At 48.3% G+C, this 26896-nt stretch overlaps 1 protein-coding gene across 2 annotated transcripts in view; it reads right to left on the reverse strand.

Annotated features, from left to right (window-relative positions):
- Nucleotides 1–8683: 8683 nt before the first annotated feature.
- The window catches only part of CPNE2 (copine 2), a 151463-nt gene continuing 133250 nt past the window's right edge, over nucleotides 8684–26896 (reverse strand). For both annotated transcript variants that reach the window (XM_084644288.1, XM_084644289.1), the window contains exons 15-16: nucleotides 10273–10509; nucleotides 8684–9244 (exon numbers count right to left, since the gene is read on the reverse strand). In XM_084644288.1, coding sequence (XP_084500414.1) covers nucleotides 9137–9244; nucleotides 10273–10509 — 345 coding nt within the window. In that variant the 3' untranslated portion in view covers nucleotides 8684–9136. The remainder of the gene's footprint in view (nucleotides 9245–10272; nucleotides 10510–26896) is intronic.

Here is a 26896-nt window from a genome sequence, read left to right on the forward strand (position 1 = left end):
GAAATAGACATGCATTGCCTTGGGTTCAAGGCTTCTGCAGGAGAAGTTTGACATCATGGTAGCAGTTCAGTAATCGAGTTGCTGCATTTATTTTTAAATGCCAATTTCTCATTGCCATAACTTTACAGAGCATATGACTAATCTATCAAAAGACTCTGCAATAGTAAAATTAAAAATATTTGTCCGTGTTCATTTTAAGACTTGAGAAGTGAAGACACCTTTCCAGAGTAGAGGCATGCAGCCAACATGTGTATAATTTCCTTTGTAAGAACCAACTGAGATTCTGAGCTGTAGATTCCAGCCTGGAAGTTGAACACCCCAAAGTCTGGGTGGCGGTACTTTTGAGTTGTTTCAATCTATTGTAAAAAATAGCCATTTACAAGATTTAGAGCTATTTGGAAACCTCTTTCCCACCCTTCTTCCAAAGTTTGGAGGGTAAGAGTTGAATGGTTCATTAAGATCCATCTTTTGCAAAGACCAATATAACATACAAGGATTATGTAGCTAGACCAAGTCCTGCACTTAACTAAGAGCTGCATTTAAAAATCAATTCTGACTTTTACCTCAAGTAATAGCCAATAGATTGCACGAAGTAGCCCATGATGCGCAGAGAAGAGCAGCAGTTTTGCATTAAAATGGCAGCATTCCAAAGAAGCAGCTGAAATGCTGGCAACAAGGCTAGTACGCCAGTCAAGTTGAGAGATGACTAGGCAAGCTAGAAATAATGGTCATTCCAGCTTGTTACTGTATTTACTCCTGCGGGCAGCAAGGAGACACAGGAAGCTTCCACTACAGTTTAGCCTAAGGAGAAAAGAAATCAAGCCTAATAGAGTTTGATATGAGGATTGCTTGTCAATGGTTCTCATAATATAATTCAGGTTTTACATTTTATCTTTAAAAGTTGTTAATCTAGTTAGTGACCGAACAAAGCAGTAATTAGCGCTGAAGAGATCATTTTACTGATCAACAGCTCACGCAAACTCTTGGAGAACGTGGTTCTAATTAGCTAGATGCCCAATTTTTCCCAACTGGCACAGATCTTTCATCACTTAGAAGTTTATAATAGCTAAAAAACCACAAAGACAAGGAAACCCCAAACTCTCTTCCCAGTGTGAGGCAGGCTTAGTTTAGCCACAGTCCTTGCCAAAGCATAACTGAGAAGCAAGTGCAATGCTTCAAACACATGCATGCAAAGTAATTTAAGAGTTAATCTGTGAAATTGATTAAACCTTGTCAGACATCACTAGAGAAGTGCATTCAGGTTTTTTGTTTTTAAAATCTAAATGAACAGGATGATTCCTAAAGCCAACTGGCTAATGGCTGGGGGAAAGAAGTGGGGTCGATGCTCCAAAAAGCACATAGAAAGTGAAATCCCCCTACACAGTTAAACCCATTTTGGGCTTGATCCTGAGGAGTTGCTACACTGTGCAGAGCACAAGCTAGCTGGAGCGGGAGGGTATCACAGCTCACCTTAGCACTTAGTTAATGCTGCTCAATACAGGCCAATTCCCCAGCACTGCAGGAGCTCTGAAAATGGCTCGAATTTATGTCAGGCAACACATATGTGGCCTAGAGACAGCCCAGCTAAACCCCCTTTTCTTTGGTCATGCCCCCATTTCCATGCTATGCCAACATCGAGGGGAAGTGGGTCTGGGCTACCTGAGGCTCACCCAGACACGGGGAGTGGTCTCTCATCTCTGGTCTGGTTAAGCTGGCTTTAGAGCCAGATCCTGCTGGGTGCACGGCCCAAACCTTAAGTGCTTTGCTGACTCAGGGCCTTTGCTACCCTTATTGTGATGTATAACGAGCCATATCTTCACATTTAAGTTCCCTGCAGATGCAATAAAACCATCTCATAATAGGCGTGTCCTCGCTAATCAAAATGTTAAGGTTACTACGTGACAGCATAGACTGCACCATTCAGGGGAAAAACAAACAACCAGGAACTTAAAAGCTAAAAAATGAGTCGTTTAAGGAAGGCCCCATCATAATTTGCCCATGTGATAAACACATTCTTATCAAGTGTATAAGAATGTGTACATCATCACAGAACAAACACACACAGTCATTAGGCAACCCCAAGGTCTTTGCTAGAGGAAACGGGGGGGGGGTGCAGTGTGGTGACCCCCGCAGCTGATCGGGGGAGTGCAGAAGAGATGATGAATCTGGTTGCCTGTGTCCTTTTGAAAGGGACTTGGGTAAACTTTGAGAGCTGGCAGTAATGTCCTCTCTTCTCCCTGCTCTGCACCTGACACAGATCTAAGGCCAGAATCCCACCCATTTCCTGTTACTCATCAGAGAGAAGCCCAGGAGAGGGGGACGGCACTCCACATCTTCACTCCCATGGGCAGCAAAAGAGTCTGTCTGGGCATGTGTTCTAAATTAGCCTGCAGCCATCTCCCACTTCCTTATCCAAGCTGAAGGGACCAATGCTTCATTCATCTGCCTTATTCAATAAGGCAGCATGGTCTGAACAGTGGGGTCCTCTAGACTCATAGATATTAAGGTCAGAAGGGACCATTATGATCATCTAGTCTGACCTCCTGCACAATGCAGGCCACAGAATCTCACCCACCCACGCCTAGTCTCCTTATTCTCCCCATCCATATGACACCACCACTTCAGGATCCCAGGCAGGGAGGAGGAGTGTGTCTGGGTGGGTGGGTGTCATTTGCCTTGGGGACCCTCAGTAGCACATGCAGGAAGGAGTCATGTGCACAGACTAACTGGAGAAAGGAAATAAAAGGGATCTGTGACACATGGCCAGAAAGGGTTAACCAGCCTGCAGGCTGAATGACCCAAAACCCACCTTTGAAGTCATGTGACAAGGTATGCGAATGGTAATGAGGGCCATTCGTGCTAAATAGGCTAGAACTTTGAAATGCAAACCTGTATTAGAAGTAATACTGATTGCGGGTATCTCGATTAGATTAGATGCTACCTGTAAACAGACAGGTTCCAGAGGAGCAGCCGTGTTACTCTGTATTCGCAAAAAGAACAGGAGGACTTGCGGCACCTGAGAGACGAACCAATTGATTTGAGCATGAGCTTTCGTGAGCTACAGCTCGCTTCATCGGATGCTGTAGCTCACGAAAGCTTATGCTCAAATAAATTGGTTCGTCTCTAAGGTGCCACAAGTACTCCTCTTCTTTTTGTAAACAGACAGTTCCTGTCTAACTATTGATTCAGAGATCAAAAGGGAATATTAACATTTTCGATGACTCTTGGGTAAAATAATGACAGGTTTCAGAGTAACAGCCGTGTTAGTCTGTATTCGCAAAAAGAAAAGGAGGACTTGCGGCACCTTAGAGACGAACCAATTTATTTGAGCATGAGCTTTCGTGAGCTACAGCTCACTTCATCGGATGCTGTAGCTCACGAAAGCTTATGCTCAAATAAATTGGTTAGGGTAAAATAATGTCATTGTTTGTATGTCTCTTTGAAGTTTGTAATAGACTGCCTAATGGGTAAATTGCCCTATGTTAATTTGTGTAACTAATTACTGGTGGTGTTTAGAAAGCAGAAGTTTATATCAAAAGCCTATTGTTTAACCAGGACTGTGTGGTCAAGTGGATGCTAGAAAACTGTATAAAAGATCCGTGGGTCCTGATTCTGTCATTTCAGGTCTGAGTAAGCTTCATCAGGGAAGTTGGAGTTGCAAGACTGAGGTCCCAGTTATGCTGGTACGCCCTGAATATGAGATATGGACATTGGACTATAACCTATTAACTGAATTCTAAAGGAACTCTTTGCAACTACAAAGCTCACCATCTCGGTTATGACTCTGAACCTCAATGGATTGAAATCATGCCTGTCTGCATATTGATCTTTTAATCATACTCGCTCTCTTGTCTTCTAGTTTAGTTAATAAGAATTGGCTGTAGCGTGCATTTGGGTAAGATCTGAAACATTCGTTAACCTGGGAGGTGATGCATCCGATCCTTGGGCATTGGTAGACCCTTTTCTTTTATATGATAAAATAAGATTTTCAGAAATCATCATATTTGAGTGGGTACCTGGATGGAGGCCTGAGGCTGGATCACTTTAAGAGAACTGTGTTGTTCGGACTTCTGAGTAACCAGTGAGGTAATAAAGAAGCTGGTTTATGCTGGCTTGGTAAATCTAAGTATTGGAATATCCACCAGCTTTTGGGGGGATTGTCTGCCCCATTCTTTGCAATTCAACCTAATTGAGTACCACAGCTGGCCCTCACTAGGACCCCGGTCACAGCTTCCAAAGCCAGAACAAAAATAACCCTGTAGGGGCCCAGTTCAGCCCCGTAATTCCACTGGCTGCAGGTTGTGACTTTGGGCTAGGTTTCAGGGGTACAGTAGGGGCTCCTAGCGTGGGGAGGAGTGAAGAGCTCTCTGGCTGAAGCCAAGTCCAGACTCTTGGGAGGAGCCTGTCTAGCCATCCTTGGAACCTAGAGGAGTTCAAGTGTGCAGCTCTACAAGGGACACCCGCTTGTAGGTGGCCCCGTGAGCGGTTGCCTCTTCAATGCGGGTCAATGATTTCAGCACCAAGATGCATTCACAAGTTACAAAGGGCGTTCCCCCCCACAACTGGCAAACTGACGGCTTGACTTGGGATCCCAGAATCAAGCTGGACTCCTTCCTTCCTGTGCATGAGCAGCAGCAATCAAGTCTTTGCAGGCCACATTAGGTCTTCATTTACACCTGAGTGACCTCCCCACCCCACCCCCTTCAGTAGGGAAGTACAGTACAACTGATTGGAACTTAAACAGTTCTGCAGAGGCACAAGAAGGCAGAGTCCAGCTCACGCCGCAGCGGCTGTGTTGGCTCTGCAGGGCGAAGAGACGTAAAAAAGCAGCAAACCCCCGATTTTATGCACAGAAAGCAGCAGCTGTGACTGAATAGGCACAAGAAGCAGATCTGTTGCCTACGACAGCAGCCTTTCGACACCGTTGCCGTTCAGAGCAGAGCTGAACGTGGAGGACTTGTTGAAACACAAAAGAAAACGGCAGACCGCCACAGGATTTCCGTAACCAGCCACAACGCACCAGCCACTTACTAATTCAGGGGCTGCAGCGGGGGAGATCTAGCATTGTATTCACGGATGAAAGGCCTCATGAAGTAAGCTCCCTAGGCCAGATCCCGCAAAGGTAGTTACATTTTGAATTTCCATTGACATCAATGGAAATAAGGAGCCTAAATACCTTTGAGGAATGGGGCCTTAGTCACTACAGGAGAAGTGGCCATGGGAGTAACTGCATGCTCTGGCATGCAAGGTATTTACTGGGAAAGCAGTCAGAGAGTTTAGATAACGTATAAAATATGATAGGACTGGCATGGTTGTTTCCATGGCATAGAGTCAGATAGTGTGACCCAGCACACCAGATCGCTCTTCCAAGGCATCATCTTCAAGGAAAACATGGAGCAGAAATGGTGTTACAGTGGCTATTTAGATTGTAAGTTCTCTAGGACAGGATATGTGGGTACAAAGCATAGCACAGTGGGACCCTGATCTCAGCTGGAGCTCTAGGTGCATCTGGTATGTACACATAAATAAATAAATACTGCCACCACATAGCTCTTCTGCAGTGTTTCTGTCAGTAGATCTCAAAGCACCTGACAAAGGATGGCAGCATCATATCCCCATTTTGCAGGTCTCCTCAGTCCCAGTCCAGTGTTCTACCCACTAGGCCTTCTGCCCTGCAAAGATCACTTGCAAAGGGAATTGCAGATCTGGGTAATCCTTCTATCTAGCCTTTTGGACCCCAGTAAAGGGTAAATTGTGGTGTCAATCAAGTGTCTTTGATTACAGAATAAATACAAATCTAGCTCAAGCCCCCCACCTTAGAGACACTTCCTGATAAGCACAGAAGTCCAAGAAAACAAAATACAGGAGGGAGTACAAAAGAGGGAGTTACGCATAGGTGCTTCCCCCTTCAGCAAGGGATGGGCAGAGAGTTGTGAAGGTCCCAAGGTTGCACCTTGCTAAATCAATTTAACAGCCAAATGGTAAAGCCAGGTCATTCCCCATAGCATCATGGCATAGTACACAGATAGGAACACAGGAGAACACACCTAATGTCTCCCATTACCGTACCATCTGAGCACCTCTCCAGCTACAATGCATTTCTCCTCACACCCCTGTGAGGCAGGGCAGTGCTATCATCCCCATTGTACAGATGGGAACTGAGGCACTGAGAGACTAAGTGACTTGCCCAGGGTCACACAGGAAGTCTGTGGCAGAGCAAGTCTTCCAAATCCTAGTCTAGCATCTTACCCACTGGACCATCCTTCCTCTCTATCCAACTGCATACAGTAAGTGCCTGCTCCTTAGCACAAGGAAACCTCGGTAGCCACCCCACAGGAGCAGGCAATGAAAGGTTCTTGCCAAGGGACACGCTGGATAGAAATGCTACAGGTGTTGGTATCATCAGCCAGCTAACCATCTGCAATTAACTGTGAATGAGACTCACCAGAGCAGAATCCAGGGCTTGGCACCAGGAACCTGGGCACAACGAAACAAAGCAGAGCATGAAGGGAAGGAGCCAAGTGGACCCCCGGCACGCCTGTCTCCCCTGCCACTGACAGCCTTCTTCACTGCCGGGCCTGGCACTGCATAGACCCTGTCTCAGGTCTGGCTGCTGCTTTGCCCAAAGGAAGCTGCCTCCACCCCTCCAGTTCCTTAGGTTCCTGAGGGCGGGGCGAGGCAGCTGACAATAGGGCAAAGAACCCGCCAGTCAGGGAGCGCTGGCGGGCCAGTAAAGCGAGGGGCGCGTGTTTGGGAGGGGATTCTGCAAGGGAGCGAGGGCTGCCACTCACTGGGCTCCCTTGTTTGAGCTGACGCTACGCTTTGGTCTTAAGAGCGCATCTCCGGCTGTTGCAGGCTGGGTGACGATTTACTCCGCTCGAAGCCAACTGCCTGGCTAGAGTAAAAATAGAGCCTGGCTTTCTCCAGTGCACTGCGCAGGAAAGGCCATTCCCCCCCGAGGGACTCAGCGAGAGCAATAGGGCAGATCCCAAGAGTGCAATGAGGGGGTAGGCGGACGGTAGCTGCATGCGCTCAGCCCACAAGCTGTGCCATTCGGGACGGTTTTATCTGGGGGGCGGCCTGGCTCATGGCTCAGTTCCTGAGCAGTCTGAAAGCTTCCGTACAGACATTCCCTGAGAGGCAGCAAGGTTTACCAGCGTCCCCCAACAGGCCCACCCACTGCTCCACCAGCATCACTGAGCTGGGAATGAAGAACGGCTCCTGGGGGAGACCGACACACTTTTGGCCCCAGACGTGAAAAAGCTGCCAAATAAGCCAGGGCGACCCTTCGCGTTGCAACATCAGCGGCGTTATTGCCTCTGAGAGGCCTTTCGGCCTAGCTCACGTAGAGTCATTGGTTTAATATCAGATGCCTCCCCATGGAGCGGCCTGGATCTGGGGGAAGGGCGCAGGGCCTCTCCAGTTACTCTAACGACAGGCTCCGAGGTTACTGCATGGAATCAAGGTTTTACAGCACAACGAGAACCAGAGCCACGCGAGTCAGGAGAGACGTCCCTGTCGAAACAGCAGTGTGCCGCGGAGCGAGGAGACGTGCAGTGACTCACCCTTTCCCCAGGTCGGACTTCTAGCTAGACCAAGTGCAAGACGCACACCTGGCAGGACAGATCTGTGTGTCGCTGCCATACCCATGGCAGGGAGACTGGGGCATTACATAAAGGCCACCTTGCACAGCCATTGTGGGTTTCAGCTGCTGGTACTGCCGGCGAGGAATTCTGCATTGCTCCATGAGAAAAGGGGAGGAGGGGGCGTTCTGCTGCTGGAGTCACTCAGGGGGGACCTGCATAACCGACGGGTTTTGCACTGCGCTCTGAAAGCGGTCGGACACATCCTTGGGTCTGGCCGGAAGCCATTCCACAGCCACGCACATCCTGCGCTCAGGGGCAAAAGACCTGAAGAGAAAAATAATGCAAGGCTAACGGCTGCACCCTTAGAAGGCAAGAGCGGAGGTCACTTTTGTTTAGAGTATTTAGGCTCCTCTTTCTTCCTCTACTTCAATGTCTACATGCTAGACATAGGTAGGACGGCCATCTGGCTAAGGCACTGGATTGACACTCAAAAGATCTAGGGGCAACTTCCTGGCTCTTCCACAGACTCCCTGGGTGACCATGGGGCAAATCACTTCGCCTTGATGTGCCTCAGTTTCCCCTCTTTACACTGCTGTCTTACCTTGCAGGGGTGTTGTGAGGGTTAATACATGAAATGTGTACAAGATGCTCCAACACTATCACTATTATTGTTCTAGTCAGGGACTCCATTGTGCTAGGTGCTGCACAAACAAAAGATGGGGCCCCCTTAAACATCAATCTCGGTCAGACAGAAGACCCAGTCACGAAGTTAATCACGTAATTAAAATTAAGCATCTGCTTAAGTCCATCTGAATTCTGCAAAACACTTCCACACTTGTGCTTCGCTTTAATCACATGCTTCAGAGCCACTGAAGTCAAAGGGACTTAAGCGCTTGCTTCAATGCTTTGCTGAATCAGGGCCCCAGTCAACCATTTAAGATAGAAGCAAAGGTGAGACCCAACCAGGGAACGTTCTTGCCAAAGGAGGAGTAAGATATTCGCACGATTACCCCGACAGAGCAAGGCAGCCAGCATTAAATGCTGTACAGGGCGCTAAGAGGCCGTTCTGCACTGGACCCAAACAACAGACCCAGGCCTGGCTTTTAAATATCTGAGTTTCTTTATTAACCTGAGTATAACAAATATAACATGTACACAGTATAAAAATGACCATAGAGCATGAGAGGGTTATGGGTACAACACAGATACGTGATCTATACACAGGAGTGGGTGATAATATATTAAACATTTTGTCGTTTGGAAAAAAGCAAGTTCTGATCTGTAAAAATTTTAATCCCATTCCACTAAAATTATACAAAGTGCCTTCAATACTTAAAAGTGACGGGAGGGAGGCAGGAGAGGTCTCCGTTCAGCCCGCGACCGTTACCCTGGCCCAGGAACGTACAACGCCAATCTAGCGGCTTCTCCGGGTTGGAGAGCTTTTAATAAAATAAACGAATTAAATTAAAAGAGTACAAAGGTTTAAAAGCATGTGAGACATGCACCCTCCGGAAATCGGCAGCATGCAGACAACACCGATGCTCTCAGCCCTACACTGGCTCCGAGCTGAGGGGAGGCAGATTTTGATGCTTGAAATACTGAACGACTTGCTGGGGGAGTTCTGCCAACACCGCTTTGGCCAAAGTTTCTTTAGGTGCCTGTATAAAAAAAGAACAAACAGGCCAAATGATTTATTGTCGTCACTTGTGCCCAGCAGCTGCCCCGGCGGGTCACTGGACTGGTATTAAGGCCCATGTACAATTACCAGGGTGGGTGTAGGCCCACCTACGGTTACCAGGTTTTCATGCAAGCCCAGGTGCTGGTAGAGAAGGTAACAGTTGCCACGGTGGCTTTAGATCACGCCCACTCACCACTACAATGGAAGCCAGCAGGGCTGATACTAGAGAATGTGCCTTGGTACCCTGCCTCTCTTTCTCCCGGCATCCCAAAGCACTTAGAGCGTTGAGTCAGGCAGTTACCCTGCAGCGACTGTGCAGCATGCATTACGCACTCGCTAATCGCTCTCACACAGCCTTGGGCAACAGCAGCTGCTCTGCAGGGAGACGGGATGATGGCCCGGACACCGGGACTATCCTCCCAGCGCTATTGCATGGGATTGCTCGCTGCATAGCAGGAACTTCACCTTAGCCCCGATGGAGTCTGAAAAGCTTCTATGCAGAGGAGGCAGAATTGCCCAGTGGTTATGGCCCAGGACTGAGAGTCAGGGATTCCAGGTTATAACCCCACCGCTGCCACCAACCTGCTTCGTGAGCTTGGGCAGCATCACTTATGCTCTCTTTGCTCCGGCCTGCAAAACAGATGCAAGTGCCAAGCCTTGCTGCCCAGACTCACGCTTATCTGCGCTTTGGTTTTGCTGGCAGTCTGGAAAATGCCAGTAACGTCCCCTGGGTTCACGTCTCCTCTGCAGCAATGCACCACATGAGAACTGGGTAGGACTCCCAGTCTAGCAAGAGGGCTTGAACTCTGACTCTGAGCCGGGAGTGCGTACCTAGAATTCTGTACAGCATGAAACGTATGAGCCTGTCCCCTCTTCTTTAACTAGGGAAATGAACAGAGCACGCCAGTTCTGGGGCATTTCCCCCGTGGGACGGGTCTCTGTGGCTGACTGACACCCTGCTGGAAATGGACCGGGTCTGGCGGGCACAGCAAAGCCGCCTGCACTTACGCTGCGGAACTCGCGGAAGGGCACGAACTGCACAATGTCCCGCATGGCTTCCTCGCCGGTATAAGACCGGAGCACGCGGTTATCCCCATCCAGGAACTCCATGGCTGCAAAGTCCGCGTTGCCCACCCCCACGATGATGATGGACATGGGCAGCTTGGAGGCCTGCACCACGGCGTGTCTCGTCTCGTCCATGTCGCTGATGACACCGTCCGTGATGATCAGGAGGATGAAGTATTGCTGGGGAGATAGAGCCGAGAGTGAAATCAGCCGCGGCGCTGCCGGTAGGTTATCGACTCCAGGCTTCTCCCAGCCCCGTGCACGCCCCCACAAAGACTTGTTCGAGGGGGAGAGGAAAGAGTTAACACGGACACAGCCCCAGTCCATGTGTCTGGGCGATTGCAGTGCTGAGAGATTGCAGATGCCTTTCCCATATGATATGGGCAAGTCAAGAGCCTAAGTGATTTAGGAGCATAAGCGCCACTGACTCTCAATGAGATTCACTTTCAATGGGACTTGCGCGCCTACATCATGTTGAAAACCCCACCCGTAGGTGCCTGAACATGAACTTTGCAACCTAACTTTGGGCTCCTATTTCAGAAAATTTGGGCCAGTGTCTCCTCATGGTCCACCATCCCATCCAGCTATATCCATCCTCCATCAACCCGCTGCTCTGAAGCCCTGTAGGCCCCTTACTCACCTCCTCAGACCTCTCTCCTCATCATTCGCCAGGAGACTTGGTCTCCTCCTTGTTGCCTTACATTCCTGCAACCACCCTTCCATCAGGAAGAGGCTCAAGCCAAGATCCCTCCTGGTCACTGGTCACACACCCAGCCACCTCCCTTATGGTTTTCCTCACTGACCCTCTGGACGTTTGCTCCCAGCCTTCCCACATCTCCACTAGCAATGGCTGACTCACCCGGAGGAAAGCCCTGAGACTGAAGCCACCCATGGGTTAGCACCCTCTACCGCACCCATCTCCCGTCTTCTAAGAACTATCTAGTTCCCAGGTGTCACCTGCCTAGAAGCTGGTTGGTTTTCCAAGCATTCCAAATGCACCTTGGCACAACTGGTTCTGAGTCTCCAATGAAACTTAGTACAATTCTCGTGATCTTTACTCACTCTCACCCTCTTCTCTTCCTCTTGTATTGCTTATTGCCTGTGTTTGTCCCATTAAGACAAACAGGTGAGAGCTGTGGCCATTTAATCTTTGTTAAGTGGACATTTGATAAATATTAGATACCTGTAGCAGAACCATTAGGGGATCCCCTGGGTGAAACCAACTCTTGTGAGCCCCTGGGATCCAGTATGCGATGCACAGTGTTCAACTGCTTTGGGGAGGCAGTGTGGCGAAGTGGATAGTGCACTAGACTGAGACTCAGGATACTTGAGTTCTAGTCCCAGCTCTGACACTGGCCTGAGGAGTGACCTTGGGCAAGTCTCTAAGCCTCAGTTTTCCCATTTGTAAAATGGGGACAGTGATCCTGGCCTCCTGTATAAAGCGCTTTGAGCTGTACTGATGAGAAGAGCTAGAGATTATTATTAACAAAACTTGCCCCATTTCAGTATGAGTTTTGCTTCCATCACAGGGAGCCCAAGATTCAAGTTTGCTCAAGGGGTGTGAGAAGCAACGTGAGCCAAAACCCAGACAAACCAAACCTGGTAATTTACACTGCTCTTCTCCATAGCCCATTACCGATTCACTGTGCTAGACAGTCCACATCTCCCTCAGCCTTCTATGCTATTGACTGGACTACGTAAATTCCATCCATTCTAGTCACCAAGGGCAAAATCACTCTGAGCAGAAAGCCAACAAACGGCCTAAGTATCAACAAATGGGCCAAATATCACTTCAGCTCTCAATAAAGGGCTTACAATGGCCTGAGGTGTATGTCTACACTGCAATTAAACAGACGCAGCTGGCCCATGTCAGCTGACTCTGGCTTATGGGGCTGTAAAATTGCAATGTAAATGAGCAGGCTTGGGCAGGAGCCCAAACTCTGGGATGCCACCAGGAGTCCACGGGCTGTGTGCCAACCCTCTGCCCGGGGGTGAACGTCACCCAGTAACAGCCAGGTCCTGATGCTTCAGCAGCGAGCAATGGTTCCAACTCAACTGTTTACGGTCAACTTTCCCCACTCCCACTGGGTCATTACCTTGTTTCTAAAAGAAAAAGAACAAAACGGTTCTAATTCTATTCAAAACAACACAGGTGTGTCCCCAGGGCTGTGGCTACAGGAGTGCTGCTTATTTGGCAGGAAGTAAAACAGAAGAGGGAAGTGAGATCTAAATTCCCGTTCAGTCCCTGCTGACCACTGATAGAAAGGTTGTAGATTAACTAGTGCAGCTCACCGGGAAGACGGGGAAGGGATAAGAAATACATGGACTGTGTGTCAGATTTGGGGAAACATCTACAATTGTGGAGCGAGAATGCTCCCTGCAACGTTACTGAGTCAAACCCAAGTGGGGGTTTTGCCTCCAAATACACTACTATTAAGCAGCCTAGGGATGCACCCAATCCCTGCTCAGATGCAGGTGTAACGATGTCTGTCATGGGTCTTCCCATGCACCGCCAAGACACTCATCCTACTGGCTAATGAAACTGCCTCAACGAGTACCACCTGTCCCTTCGACTCAGAGCCCAGCATTTTAAGAGTTAAAGGGGTCACCAGCCATGCTTTGGCTCCCCTGAATTTTAACCTGCTTCAAACATTTCCAACCATCTTAACTTTTAAAATCACCGGATTATCGACTGTTCGGGCCAAAATTTCCAAGTGAGCCCATCCAAAGGGCACCCCCAGAGCTTGGCTTTACATGTGCAAAACCTGCAGCTGGCCAAAGCTGCTCGTTCTGAAGGTGCAAAACTCCAGGGGTGCAGCCAGTTTGGAAGTGCGGGCAGGAGAAGGGCGTGTGAAGGGGTTTTACTCTTCTAGCCCCTGCTCTTGCAGTTTTAACCCTGGCTGCTGTAGAGCTAAACTCCGGCACAGAGCCTGCCTCTCCCCTGGGAGCAAAGTAGTGCAGAGCTCAGGTACATCTCCCTTGGTTTTCAGCTAAGATTTTTAGCTGCCACACAGCTTACGGCACCCTTCATTGTGTTATGCTCTAAAGATGAGAGAGCTTTATAGCTGCACTGTCGAGGCGACAACTCCTTGGGCCAACATCATCCTCCATTTAAACACCATGAAGTCAGCTATATTGGAAATAAACCTAGCCCCATGTCCTTGGTGAGGACTCCTCTGGACTTACAGACATTGCTCGCTATATTCAGCACCAGAACTATTCCATGCAGGTCTAGGGTGAGTCCTACCCAGCACCGGAATGATTCCATGCAGTTCTGTGGTGAGTGAGATTGTGTGCACAAACACACACAAACACACACACGCACCCCCCCGGTGAAAATGGCTGTGCAATTGCAAAGAGGTCGGACGCCCTCAAGGCGGATGTGCATTTGCTTATGACATTTCCATGACAACGTCATTCCAAGGGGTGCAAGATGACTCAGTGATGCACAAGCATTTGAGCTCTTCCCCACTTCCTACACCGGAGGTAAGCAGGCCGGAAGAGATTACCTGACAGAGCAAGAGCTGTGATTTCTCTCCCATCAACCTCCAGCGCTGCCAGTGGAGATGTAACAGCTTGAGACAGAGGCCCTGCTCTCCAGGTCACTTCTAGTTAAGGCAAAACTTTGGTGCAGAAATGTGGAAATCCCAGTCAAGTCAGTTATCATTCGGCTGCTTCTGGTACTCCCTAAATTGCCAGTAAAACACAGAGGACTGGTTTAACTGGGAATTGGTCCTGCTTCAAGCAGGGGGTTGGACTAGATGACCTTCTGGGGTCCCTTCCAACCCTGATATTCTATGATTCTATGACTGAGCCCGTGTGCCAGGGTTTGACTGCATTTCAGACCACACTCACTCTCTTCATGAGAAACAAACGCCATATAAGTAAAAAACACAGTTCACCTGAGCTTGGAAAAGGCTTACTAACACAGACCTACGATTAGATCAGACCAATGGGACCCATAGAGTCTAGTTTATTAGTAACACCCAAATCCATGTGTTTAGGTGGAAGGCACAAACTCACAATGATATGCTTAATTGTGCAATGCTTTCCCAGGAAGGGGAAATTTTTTCCTGACCCCACCTGGTGATTGGATTATGCCCTGAAGCGTGAGGGTTGGTAGCACCTGTGTTTCTTGGTATAATTCCTGGTGCTAGCTTTGCGCATATGTATGTATCTACTCATGCACAAACTGCCCTACCGAATCATTTTTGGTTATGAACATTAAAGAGACAAGCTTCAAACTGCTTAACTGATACAGCTACAAAACAAGGCTGAGCCTCACTCCAGCTACCATTCCTTGTCAACTGCAATGACACTTCCTGATGTATCTTGCACTGCTTCTTCTACTTTGGAGAGTTCCAAGTAAGGGCTCCCCTCTGAGAAGGCCCTATGGCCTGCCTTCTGGGGTTCAGCTTTCTGGGAAGATAGCAAGAGCTTTCTAGTAGTCCGTTACTGCCTCAGTGGGGTATAAAGGAGTCTGGCAGCTATCAGGGACCAGAGCCACTGTGTAGACAGGACCACTTCCATTGCCCCTGAAGGTCACTAGGAAGCCAGTGCAGAATGCTTGCATTGTCCTGGCTCATTTAATAACCAGGCAGCTGCATTCTCCACCAGGGACTTGATCCTGCAAGGCGCTGAGCACCCATGGCGCTTACTGAAATTGATGGGATTTGAAGGGACTTGGCACCTTGCTGAACTGGACCTTTAGGTGAAATAGGCTTTCAAAGGTAGCCCCAAGAAGGCTCATTACAGCAGGCCAGCCTGGAAGTGGATAATTGTGGTATGGTCCAATTCAGGGAGGAAGGGCCAAGCAGCTTCTGGATCAGCTGAAGATGGCAGTAGTATTATGAGCCAGCTTTGGAGACCAAGAGCACTAATGGACCCAATAAGACCTCAAGATTGCAATCTGCTAAGACTAAGGCCTGCTATGCCCTTCTTTACAGAGCGATCAGTCCCAGCCTCTCAATACCTCCAGACATTTGTCCCCTTCCTTCCAGCATCACCTCTGTTGTCTGGATAAAGCTCAATTCACCCAACTTGCATCAAGGGGCTCTGGGTAAAGTAAGTAGAGTGTAGAATCCAGGTTCTATGACAAAGGGAGCTGAGGATCATCAGCAAATGGATGCTGCTGCAGCCCACATATCTAACCATCAGTCTTCCCCAGCAGCCTGGCACCCATCAGACAGGATGGGTGACGGAACCCCACAAGAGAGCCCTCAGAGGAGATCAGTGATTGCCTCTCAGCACCCCTGAGAGGGATGAGCAGATTCTACTCCAAAGCAATCCCATCCACTTATGTCCTTATGGTCAAGCACATCTAGAACTACTGAACAGTCTGGGAACATAGATGGCTGATCTTTGTTCACTGACAGGGGAACCAAAAGTCCGGTGCGGTCTCCATGCTAGAGTGAGACTAGGTTTACAAGGAAAAAGGAAACAGGGAGAATTTCGAGGATGCTAGTGTAGACCTGCTAATATTGATCTTCTCAATAACCTTCCCCAGAGAGGGAGGTTCAAGATATGGTGGATATTGATTCGTGTCAAGACTAACCGCTTATGGGATAAGTGGCACCCTGCCTTAAAAAAGAGAAGCATTAAACAGCCTCATTAGTATCAGAACCAAGCTCTCCTCAATGGCTTTTACAAAGGTCCATCTGACAGGTACATCCCAAAACGCCATCAACAAAACCTAGTCAGACTTAGCCAAAAGATCCCCAGATCCTCTTTGATACTGTATCCCTGGAACTTGGTACTGCCATGGATCTGAGCAGTCCTATTCATGAAGATGGAGTGAGAGATACCCACCACTCTCCAACAGGAGGAAGCTTGAATTCAGTCATACTGTCCATCACCAAGAGGTGATCCACTAGTCAAAACTTTGCAGTTGTCATGGTGGAGACGCAAAATCTCTGACGTCCCCCACAACTATAGGTAGGGTGAAAAAACTTCTGTGTCACCTTCAGTTGGATTTGGAACATGTCTCTCCCTATTTGCCTTCCCCTACCATCACTCCCCTATCACGGGAAAGCGGAATTGAAGCAGTGAGCTTTAGCTCTTTGCTGGGAAAGCAGTAAGGTCCATGCTCATTCCAAGCTCTTGGAGACGTGAGCTCTGCAGATCCAGGCCAGGTGCCCAGAAAGCTTCGTCTCCCAGTGTTTGTGAATCTCGCCCTTGTGGATGCTAGTTTCATTGTTCCTCAGCAACACAGCAGCTGTGCAAGGTCACAGTCTGAGAGAAAAATCTCTCAGAACTCTGATCCAATGCTACAGAGGGCTGGTCAAAGAGAAGTGCCACCGTTTTTGAAGTATTTTTCAGGGGTCACAACTCCATAACACCTATTGGATGGCCTGCACGGATCTGTATGCAACAAAAGGACATGCAGGTCCTAGAGTGCAGTCAGCAGTCCCTTCCACCAGGACTTACTCCAGGCCTGGACTTCGGGAGGCCCCGCTGGTGACAAAAGTCAGCCTTGGTTGTGTTAGTCCCCTTGGAAGTATGAGAGCCAGAGAGAACCAAAAGATCTGACTGTGTCCAGCAGCCTTGATACAGCACCCTTTTTACATTTTTTACAACCAAGGATGGTCTCTTCTCCACCAACACTGCAAGATCTGGAGGAAACATATCTGAGGGGGGAGTGAGATGTTTTGAGGGTCAACAGTAAATGCTCAGAGGTCACCCTAATCACCAAAGAACCAGCTGTCCTATTCAGAGCCTGAATCACTCAAGCTGATGCTTCTCACAGCTGACATGTCTTGCGTGCTAGTTAACAGAGAACATTTAATATCAAAAGATTTAACTCCATGAAAAAGCACCACCGATTATAACCACACAGATTCAAACATGCCCTTAATTACAAAGAACTCCACACACTCTGCTCACAGGCTTTTATCTCATGCCCTTTGACGATCCTAAGCTGGTGTGAAAAGTTAATGGTTTTGTCTGAAGTTATTTGTAAGCACCATTGAAATCTTGCTTTTGTTCTTCCATCCTCTTCTACAGAAACATCCGGTCATTAGCTGGCTGGGCATTGGTGCCCTTTCCTGTAATGGGGGCTCCAAGAAGGGTCTGTTGTGATAACTGGGCCTACCAATCCAGCCTAATTGTGAGTTCAGCTGTAAAAATTTGTCACGGTAACATATAATAAAGCATGGTCTAAACAGATGCAAGAGAACAGAGACAGAAACTATTTTAGTCGAAACCAAAAAGGCCACATCAGTATAATCCAAGGACTGTTGAAACGATGCTTCTTAAAAACAGATGACATGGAGCGGAAGATAATGAACCCAAAACTGGTGGGTTGGATATTAGGCCTAATTGGTGGACAAAATTATGGGGGGATGGGCTTTCCACCCACCATTCCCTTTGTGGGAAAGAGACTTTTCGGGGGGGGGGGGGGGGGGAAGAACTCTTTGGAAGAAAAGACAAGAGACTACTGCAGCATCATGGCTCCACCCCCATCGTTTCTTGGCACCTCGGACCTTCTTCACCCTGATCCTGAGAGGTGTACTCCAGAGAGAGGGAGCCAGACACTGCTTCCCCCTACCAGCTCCAGCTGAATTCCAACCACCACCTGGGATGACCGCCCTTACCATCCAGACACTGTTTTCCTTCGAAAACTGACTTTAACAGCAGCTCCAGCCCATCTCAAGCAATTTCTCTTTCCCCAAAAGGACAGTTGTTACCATCTTTGATACCATCTAAGAGAGTGTCAAAAAGGGGGTGGGGGTTCCTTTTCAAACTCTCTCTAGCTACAGGGAAAGGGAACAAGAAATGCTGTTAAAAGGGAAGCCTGACTCACTACTTTACATTTCAAATGCTTTAACTGGTTTCCCCTTCTTTTCTGTATCTTTAATAAAAGGCTAAAAGGATGTTTAATGTTGTTTTTGCCATGGTTCTCAGCTGGCTGAGGTCTCTGTATACCCAACCCCAGACTTTATTTAACGCTGGCCAGTGACTGGGCTATGTTTACACCCTTGGCTCATCTAGGCCATCGAAAATTAATACAATGCACCAGTGTGTGATATTCATAGCTCACTTGCTCTATGTTGATCAGACATGGGCTTGGATCAAGCCACCCAGATCTGAGCACCTCCCAGCCTGGGGGAACTTTGGAGGGGGGCGGGGTCTTAGGAAAAATGGCGTGGGGCTCATGGGCACTCAGAACAGCTAAGATGAAAGGAAGTACATGTATTAGGTGAATAAGTGACCCACCCTGACTTATTAAAAATGGGTCCCATGGTTCCAGCCCCAGTTTAAGAAAACCACTGATCAGCCGCAAACTCTTTGCTAACAAAATATCACTGATGCTAAGGATATGTCTATGCGGCAATAAAAGACCCCACAGCCGCAGTTGGCCCAGATCAGCTGACTCAGGCTCACAGGGCTCAAACTTACGATGCAGATATTCGGGCGTGGGCAGGAGCCTGGGCTCGGAAACCCTGCGTGGGGGGCGGGTCCCAGGGATTGGGCTCCAGCCCGAGCATTGACACTACTAATTTTAGCCCTGCAGCCCGAGTTCTGCGAGTCCCAGTCAATTGACCTGGGCTCTGAGACTCGGTACTGTGTTTTTTTTTTTATTGCAGTGTAGACGTAGCTTAAGAGTTTAACAGGATCCAAAAAAGGTCTCGAAGTTTATGTAAATAACAAGAAAATTCAGACTTATAATAATGCTGTTTTTTTCATAACAAGCGTTTTGAAATGGATATAAACCCTCATGCTTCAAGGCATAAACTAACGCCTACCCAATGGGGGCTAGGAAGCATATTTCATTATGAGCCGATTGCCCCACATGTGCCTACTGTGTGGCTCTTACTCCTTCCTCTGGAGCAGCTGCTGCTGGCCACCAGAGCTGAGCGAATCACTGATTTTCAGCCAAACCAGAAAAATCTCTTTTCTTTTGAACAGAAATTTAAATAAATAAATAAATAGAAATCTTCATTGGGGTCGAACATCACATTTTCAATACATATTCAAATCGACATTTTGTTCTAACAATGTCATTTCAAGCCAACATTTTGTTCTGAAAATGTCATTCGAAACAAAAGTCTGACTCTAAACCAACCATTTCAACCCTTTTGAAATGTTTGTTTTCAGGTTTTTCTTCTTTATTTTGGCTGAAATGATTCACCAGATTCGATCCAAATTCGTGAATAGTTCCAGGACTCCCAAAACCGCATTCTTCATGCGTTCTGTTATACCTAATGTTTTCCTTAAAGCCACAGCTTCTGAAGTCAGGGAATTTTGTGAGGAATCTCACCTTTCATCTACAAAAGAATAAAGGATGTTTCTAGCCCACCTGGCTGTTGAGAAGAGCTTGAAAAGATGACCCCTAAAGGCTCAGAAAACTGAAACAATGAAAAAGAACCTCAGTTTTCTGCAACCGCATGATTATTTAAATCACTTGTGATTTCTGAATCCTTGAGGTTGGTAATGCTGTATTATCAGAGAGATTTAGGGAGCCGACCCTCAGCCTCCAAACACTTAAAATAAAGCCAATCTGGCAATGGAAAAAGACTGGATTATTTTACACTCTACTGAAAAGATCCAGTTTCCAGTGTGGATTTTGCTACATGATTAGGGATCAGAGGGCTCTAGCTAAACCAAGGGAACCATGAATCTGACAGCTGTGTAGTTATAAATACACACATGGACACAGCTGCAGAGAACGTAACAAGGGATTTTTGTCTGGATATCAAGAATATACAGAGTTATCAGAATCCATGGCAACAAAAATTTTGGAAGGGATATTAACCTCGTGCTTCTGGGCTTGAGACAATTTCTAACATGGGGTTTTTACACCTTCCTCTGCAGCTGCTGACACTGGCCACTGTCAGAGATGGGACACTGGGTTTGATCTGGCCTGGCAATTCCTATGAGCAAGGAGTAAATGTAAAAAACACCATGGGCTGAACTTGGTGCTGATTTCCTCCCCATACAACTCTACCAGCTTCAGACATAAAACAGTGCAGAATTTGCCTCAATGCATGTTAAAAAAAGTCGGTTTCCCTTTGTTCTTTCTCTCTGTGAAATTGGCAATGGCATCAGAGACAAGCACTAAAAGGCATGCAAGAGAGAAGGAGGGAGTAAAGCTCAACAACTGTTATATCAACAGGATATTTCAAAGGTTAAGTGACATCTGATAAGATCATCCTTGGGATTACGGCAGAGCAATCTGGCAAGGACACACGATCAGAGCTGGTGGAGAGCAGCAGATCCTGGGATGTCGTAGCTATCTATCTCCTTGTTGGACTGAAATGAAATTCTCATCTCCTCACTGCATTTATCCCTTTAACTTTTGAGCCTGGGTCAATGGAAATTGCTTAATACTCATATCTTCTTCTCAAGCTCCACACCTAACAGGAGACCATGGGTCTCCGTCTCCTTTCACAGGAGCATAACTCCACCGACCTCAGTGTTATTCGAAGTTATTCCTGTGCCTGTTATTCCTGATTTATACCATCAAGAGAGAATCAGGCCCTGAGGCTACAAAAATCCAGCTGTAAATATGCTTCTATTTTTTTGACATTCCATTAACCAGGAACATTTCCCCAAGAGTCTATATTTTATTGTGTCACTCTACCATGACATACCCCAGTGCCGCAGAGTCATTAGAGGAGCTGTTATTAGACAAGGATTACTTAGGCACTCAGGCTGTGGTTTTCAAAGGGGCTTTAAGGAGCAGGGCATACAATTCCCACTGAAATTCAATGGAAATGGGTGCCTAACTCCCAGAGGTCTTGTTGAAAGCCCCTGGCCCCAGTCTCATCGAGGACTGCAACGCAGGCCACCTGAGTCACCATGCTGTTTCCAAATCCTGATCCGATGGGCAACTGTGATAAACAGGAACTCGGAGATTTCAGGATGGCCACACAAACCTTCCTCTAATGTGCAATCAAATGAAAATTCGCAGGATTATTTTCCTGAGAACAGTCTTACAAAAGCAATTGCCCCAGATGAAAAGGCATCAGCAATTTCATCAGTGTGACTGGGGGCCAAATTTCCAAAGGCGTTTAGTGGCCTACCAGATGCAGATAGGTGTCTATAATACCATCTAAAGCAGGTTAGGTACCTAACTCATGTCAAAATCAATAGGAATTAAGCACCTAACCTGCTTAGATGGTTCTGTAAACCTCAATAGGTGCCGATCAGCACCTGTGGGAATCTGGCCCCGTGACTGGTATCCACATGAATAGACACAAAGAACAGCCATTCAACCAGGGTTGGGAGGGTATTTTTCCCCAGCACTGCATATCTGGCCAGATACATTATTTCCATCGCATTCTGAAGCAACAGGAACTGGCCACTGCCAATGGCTGCCTGCTGGACTAATTGGACCAATGCTGTCTGACGACCCTTACACCCATACAGCAACCTGATGAAATGTCGCTTGGTGGCATTCAATGCCCGTCCTGATGGCACATTTGCTTCTACTGTTTGAGGGTCCAAGTGACCCACTTCTCCCACTATCTGAGGCTCTGGGTTCCCATTGCAAACTCCCAGGACTCCCTGCCTCCTGTCAGCACAAGGGCCTGGGCTTCTAGCAAATCCTGCAAAGCCCGCTGTGGCCCGAACAGACCCAATTTTGGCTGCCAACGCCAGAGCAGCGGGGTGAAGCGTCTGGGGCAACATGCCACTTGCGTGCGCACATGGGGGAGGTGTCGGGGGAGCAGCCCGGGCTCCCTCACACTCCAGTCACTGCACAAATCAAGTAAGTTTTATACACACCCTTGTAGGCTCCATTGGAACCCACTCGCTACATCAGGTTTAGATCAACCTCTGGGGGAGCAGCTCTCCCCACAGCTCCTCCCACTCCCAGCACAGAACTTCAGCGACCCCACTCCTTTGCGGACCAGGACAGGCCCTCTCTCTCCTTGCCCAGACACACCGTCACTATGGTGTTTGAACCCTACCCCAAATCACACTCGTGACTCGTTTTCCTCCTGTCGCCCCACCCTGAAAACTGTCCCAACAGCCTCAGATGCCCCTTGTCACCCTCCCATGCAATATGTGCCAGCGAATGAGGGTAGGTCCAGCAGACGGGAGCTGCCAGCTCTGCAGACACAACGTTGGAGTTTTGCATTTCCTATCCCTCCGTACATCACACGCAGGAGGAACGAGCTACTGCATGCATGCCAATAACTGGAGGAGCCAGCCCAGCCCAGAACCCCCCACTCTGCGCCCAGAGGTGGACGGAGATCAGAACCAGAACCCCCAGCTGAGAACATCACAAAACAGAGGGCCAGCACTTTATCTAGTAGCGATATCGCCAGCTGGGGCACTTCACATCCGCCCTACATCAGACCAGGACCCCCAGGTGTACTGTAGAAATCTCCCTCAGAGCTATGCTCCACAGACAGCCCTGGGGAGACACCACTGAACTAAGTCGTCTCTGCCGAGGGGGAAGAGAGCTCGTCCTGTGCCCTTTCTCCTTCCCTCATGCCACCCATTGGACACACCCTTGACTGATCACTCGGGACATGCCATGCGATCACTTAGCAGGGACAAGACCTGGCCCTTAGCGCGCAATCCCCAGCCTGTTTTCCAGTGCAATGTGTGTAGTTTGTAGCACCATGTGCCCACCCCATTGGGATCTCACGTGTTTTTATTACACAGGGGAGTAAGCAACCTGAAGGCTTCTTTTCACCCAACAGCTCATGAGAGGGACTCCGAGGCTGGCTACTAAGAACAAGAGGGACGCAGTGAGGCAGCCGGGTTAGAGGCTGAGCATAGCTACAGAAGCTTGCTTCACTGAGTGGGAGAAAGACTAAACAGCCTGTTCTCCCCCACGCCAAACAGGCTGGAGCACCCGAAAAGCAGCCGCCCCTCAGCCCACCACGCGTCTCAGCCTGGCTCTCACCCCTCTCCTCGTCAGATTATTTACTTATATTACTGTAGGGCCGAGAGACAGCTGGGTGCTGCACAGACATATAGTGAGAGACAGCCAGAAGAGTTCACAGTCTCCTCCCCTTCAGGGTTCGTCTACACTGCTGAGTTAACTTGAGTCATACCTCCAGCCTTGCCCCCAACTTGGAGTCCCGTCCACACACAAACCCCCTTCACTCAAGTGCGGTGATGCTTTTACCTCAAGTCGGCTGGCCCGTCAGGGGCACAGGCTACAGCTTGAGTCAGCTGCTAACATGACCACTGCGTAGTATAATCCAGTCCCTCTGCACAGCTCACGTGAGCTAGGCTAACCCGAGAGGACTGAACCCGCGTTATCTACGAACGTGGTAACTCTGCAGTGAAGACTTCGCTTCAGTTTCCCTTTCCCCACTTCCCTCTCACTCCAAGCACCTTTCCCCCCCTCTCTCTCACAAACACCGACCCCCCCAAACTAACATTTGGGAAACAAGCCCACCTTTGCCAGGCCCAAGCACTCCAAAACCACAAGACATGGCCCCACAATCAGGAGACCGGCTTAAAAATCACAAGTGGTTTTTAAAATAATGCATCTGAGATTCCAGTTATTTTCCCTCTGATTATCGAACCTTTAGGGGGTCATGTTTTCAACCTTTTCTCCAGAAGAATGACAGCCAGAGACTTTTTTTTTCTTTAAATGAAAGCTGATAGTCTCCAATAATCACCTAACTCTGGGCGCTGTGGACTCAATTAAAAATACACCAAATATCACAAGATCCCTGATAATAAAAAAGAAATCACAAGCTGGCAACAGAGGACGGGGAAAGAGATATGGAATTAACCCATTGGGTGCTGGCCATCTTCCTGCTTACTCTACCTTGGTGTTGTATTCCCTCCTCCTGCTGCGCACACATTGTCTGTCGCTAATGCCTAAGCGCTTTGGGGCAGAGGCTGTGTCTTCCTAGGTGCTTGTACAACACTCGGAAGTGTTGCCCCATTCCCCGGGGATTGAAGATAATAAGGCCACCACAGAACAATTCTTGATTTTCTGTGATTACAACTATTCCTAAAGCAATTTCCTTGTGTCACCTCTTGAAAAGAGCTCTGCGATCCAAACTGCTTTTCATAGCAACTGGTCTTCTCACATCTCTTCTTTTCATCTGGTCTCTTCCTCACTTTTTTCGCCTATGGGCTATCTTATGTTCAGCCTTTACCCAGCTGGCCCTGCCTCGGTTTCACCATAAAGTTGCCAACGATTTTCTCCCTGGTCAGTAGCTGAACCTCAAAGGGATGAGTATGTGTGGGGGAAACATATCCCCTGTTTTTAAATGGTCCCTCACAAACAGCATAACCCCTGTGGGATCAGGGATTCTCCCACTGGAAGTACCTAGCGGAAATTGCAAGCACCTGGGGCAGAGAGATTAAGGGAGGCCAGGGCTGGAACTTAGAATCAGATAACTGAGGGGGGAGGGAGGGAGCGAAGAACCAGTGCATCGGAATTAGGCTCTCTAAGAAATGAGCTGCCAAGGGTTACAGCTAGTCCAGGCCCCACAGTGTGGCTTCTGCTGCCTTGAGCCCTAAGTTATTTACTTAGCCTTGTACTGAATGCAGGCAAGCATGGATAAGCTCCAATTACGAGTGTGCTTAAAAATCCAGGGTTTAACAATATCAAGCCCTCTAATGAGGCAGTGGTGAAATACAATGAAGCAATGACTTTCAGCAAGAGTGAAGTGAGGGCTGGCGAAATGTGCTGGATTCTCAGCCCTGCAAACAACCGTCCTCTCTTCGCCCAGAGCACAGGTGCAGTACGGGGCGGTGGCAGGACACGCGTCACCAAACGGTCTTCGCAATGCACTTCAGCCTTCTGATGCAAAACCATTCTCATCTCCAAAATAAGAGCCTCACCTCGCCCTTACATAGTGCCTTGCCTTTGTCGATCTCAAAGCACTTTACAAAGGAGGCCAGTATCATTTCCCCCATCTTATAGATAGGAAAACTGAGGCAAGGAGCAGGAACGTGACTTGCCCGAGGTCAGTGGCAGAGCCAGGAATAGACCCCCAACTCTCCAGTGTCCCTGTCTAGAGCTCCAGTCACTAGGCCTGTCTCCATGCTTCATTCAGCCCTCGAGTCTGCCACGAAAGGGGTCAGTTAGTGCCAGCTATGGTGGTGATGGGGACCCCGTTCACTAGAATATTGACCAAGACCATCTAATTTCACCCAAGGATGAGAATGGGCATGTTTCTCTGCTCTGCCACTTCCCAGAAGTGAAGAAACTCACTAACAGCTACCACTGGAACTTCCTTCCTCCCCCCTCTCCACCCAGGATACTAGGCGACCGTGTAACATAGGGCTGGCTGCCCCAGAAGGCCTTCAGCACTGGAGCTCAGCCTTTGGCTGCAGGAGGAACAGCTTCCCTTCCAGTTACATTACAGCATGAAGCAGCCAAATGGTTCGTGCATGTGGCTAGATCTTCTCAGCTGGCTGTGTAATACACAGAGAGTTCACATCGAGAGGGGAAAGCTCATGATACTGGGGATGTTCCCTGGTGTGGCTGCAGCTGGGTTGAGGCACAGGATGGCCACAAATACAGGTGACCACGAGTGGTTTCACTCTGGAGAATGTCGTACATACAAAGCGTCCGCCAAGCTGCTTTGCAGGGATAAATAAGGCAGGACCATGAACACAGCATAAACTCCTGGAGTCAGGGGTGCAAAGCGATCACCTGCTGAAGGAACCACCCTGTCAGAAAGCCAATAAGAGAGAGAGACAAAGAACTTCAGAAGCACAGGCATGGAAATACCTTTTCACAAGGGATTCGGAGCAAGCTGGAGAAGCAGGGATGCACAGAGGTACAGATTCTGGGGCCTTAGAGACCAATGAACAGGACCAGTTTTTCAGTTTCACTTCTCTTTCCCTCCACTATCTTTGGGGATTTACAAAGGAAGACGGGGGGGGGGGGGGGGCTGAGGCAGGGGCTTCTTAAAGAGGGGAAAACTTAACTACAGGGAAGCAGATCCTGGGTGCTGGGGACAGACTGGGCTTTTCCATGTGCTGGGCAGATGCAACTTCAGAACCAGGTTGTCTTTTAATAATCGGATGGCATGTGGAGTGATAGCAACTCACGACTTGCAGGCTTCTGGGCAAATCTTCGGGTGAGGAAGAAAGGTCAGAGGACTCCATACTAAGGTGCCTTCTAGGGGCTTATGCCTCCTTTTTTAGTATTCAGCATGGATTGTTAGCACACAATCGGGCTGCTCTTCCAATATCATTCATTCTTTCCATCCATTTTTTAAGATACTTGATATTTAAGTCACGTATGGGCTGTATTGCCTATAAAATGTGACCACCAATTATTTCTGCTAGTTAAGTCAGGAATTAGATTCAAGACTGCTAGGGATTATCCAACATATCCAGCATGCTAGTGAAAAAGGAGCCTATCTGGAAACTGAAGATTCTCTTTGAAAGGTAATTTTCATTTCCCAATGCTTATTAATCCTTTTCGTGTCAAGTCAGGTGCATGCAATCTCTCTCTCTCTCTCTCACACACACGGTTTTCTGCTTCCACCTCTTAAAAGCCGGTGGGCTCCATTGTTTGTGATATGGGTTGCCATGGAAAAGGTATAAGCAGGGGGGTTTTTTAGTCTTAGGAAATGTCACACTCTTGGAGGGAAGCTGAATGAGAATGGGGCCGATTCAGACCCGGTGA

Source organism: Lepidochelys olivacea (genome assembly GCF_965140295.1).
Source record: "Lepidochelys olivacea isolate rLepOli2 genome assembly, chromosome: 12".
NCBI classification, from domain to species: Eukaryota; Metazoa; Chordata; order Testudines; family Cheloniidae; genus Lepidochelys; species Lepidochelys olivacea.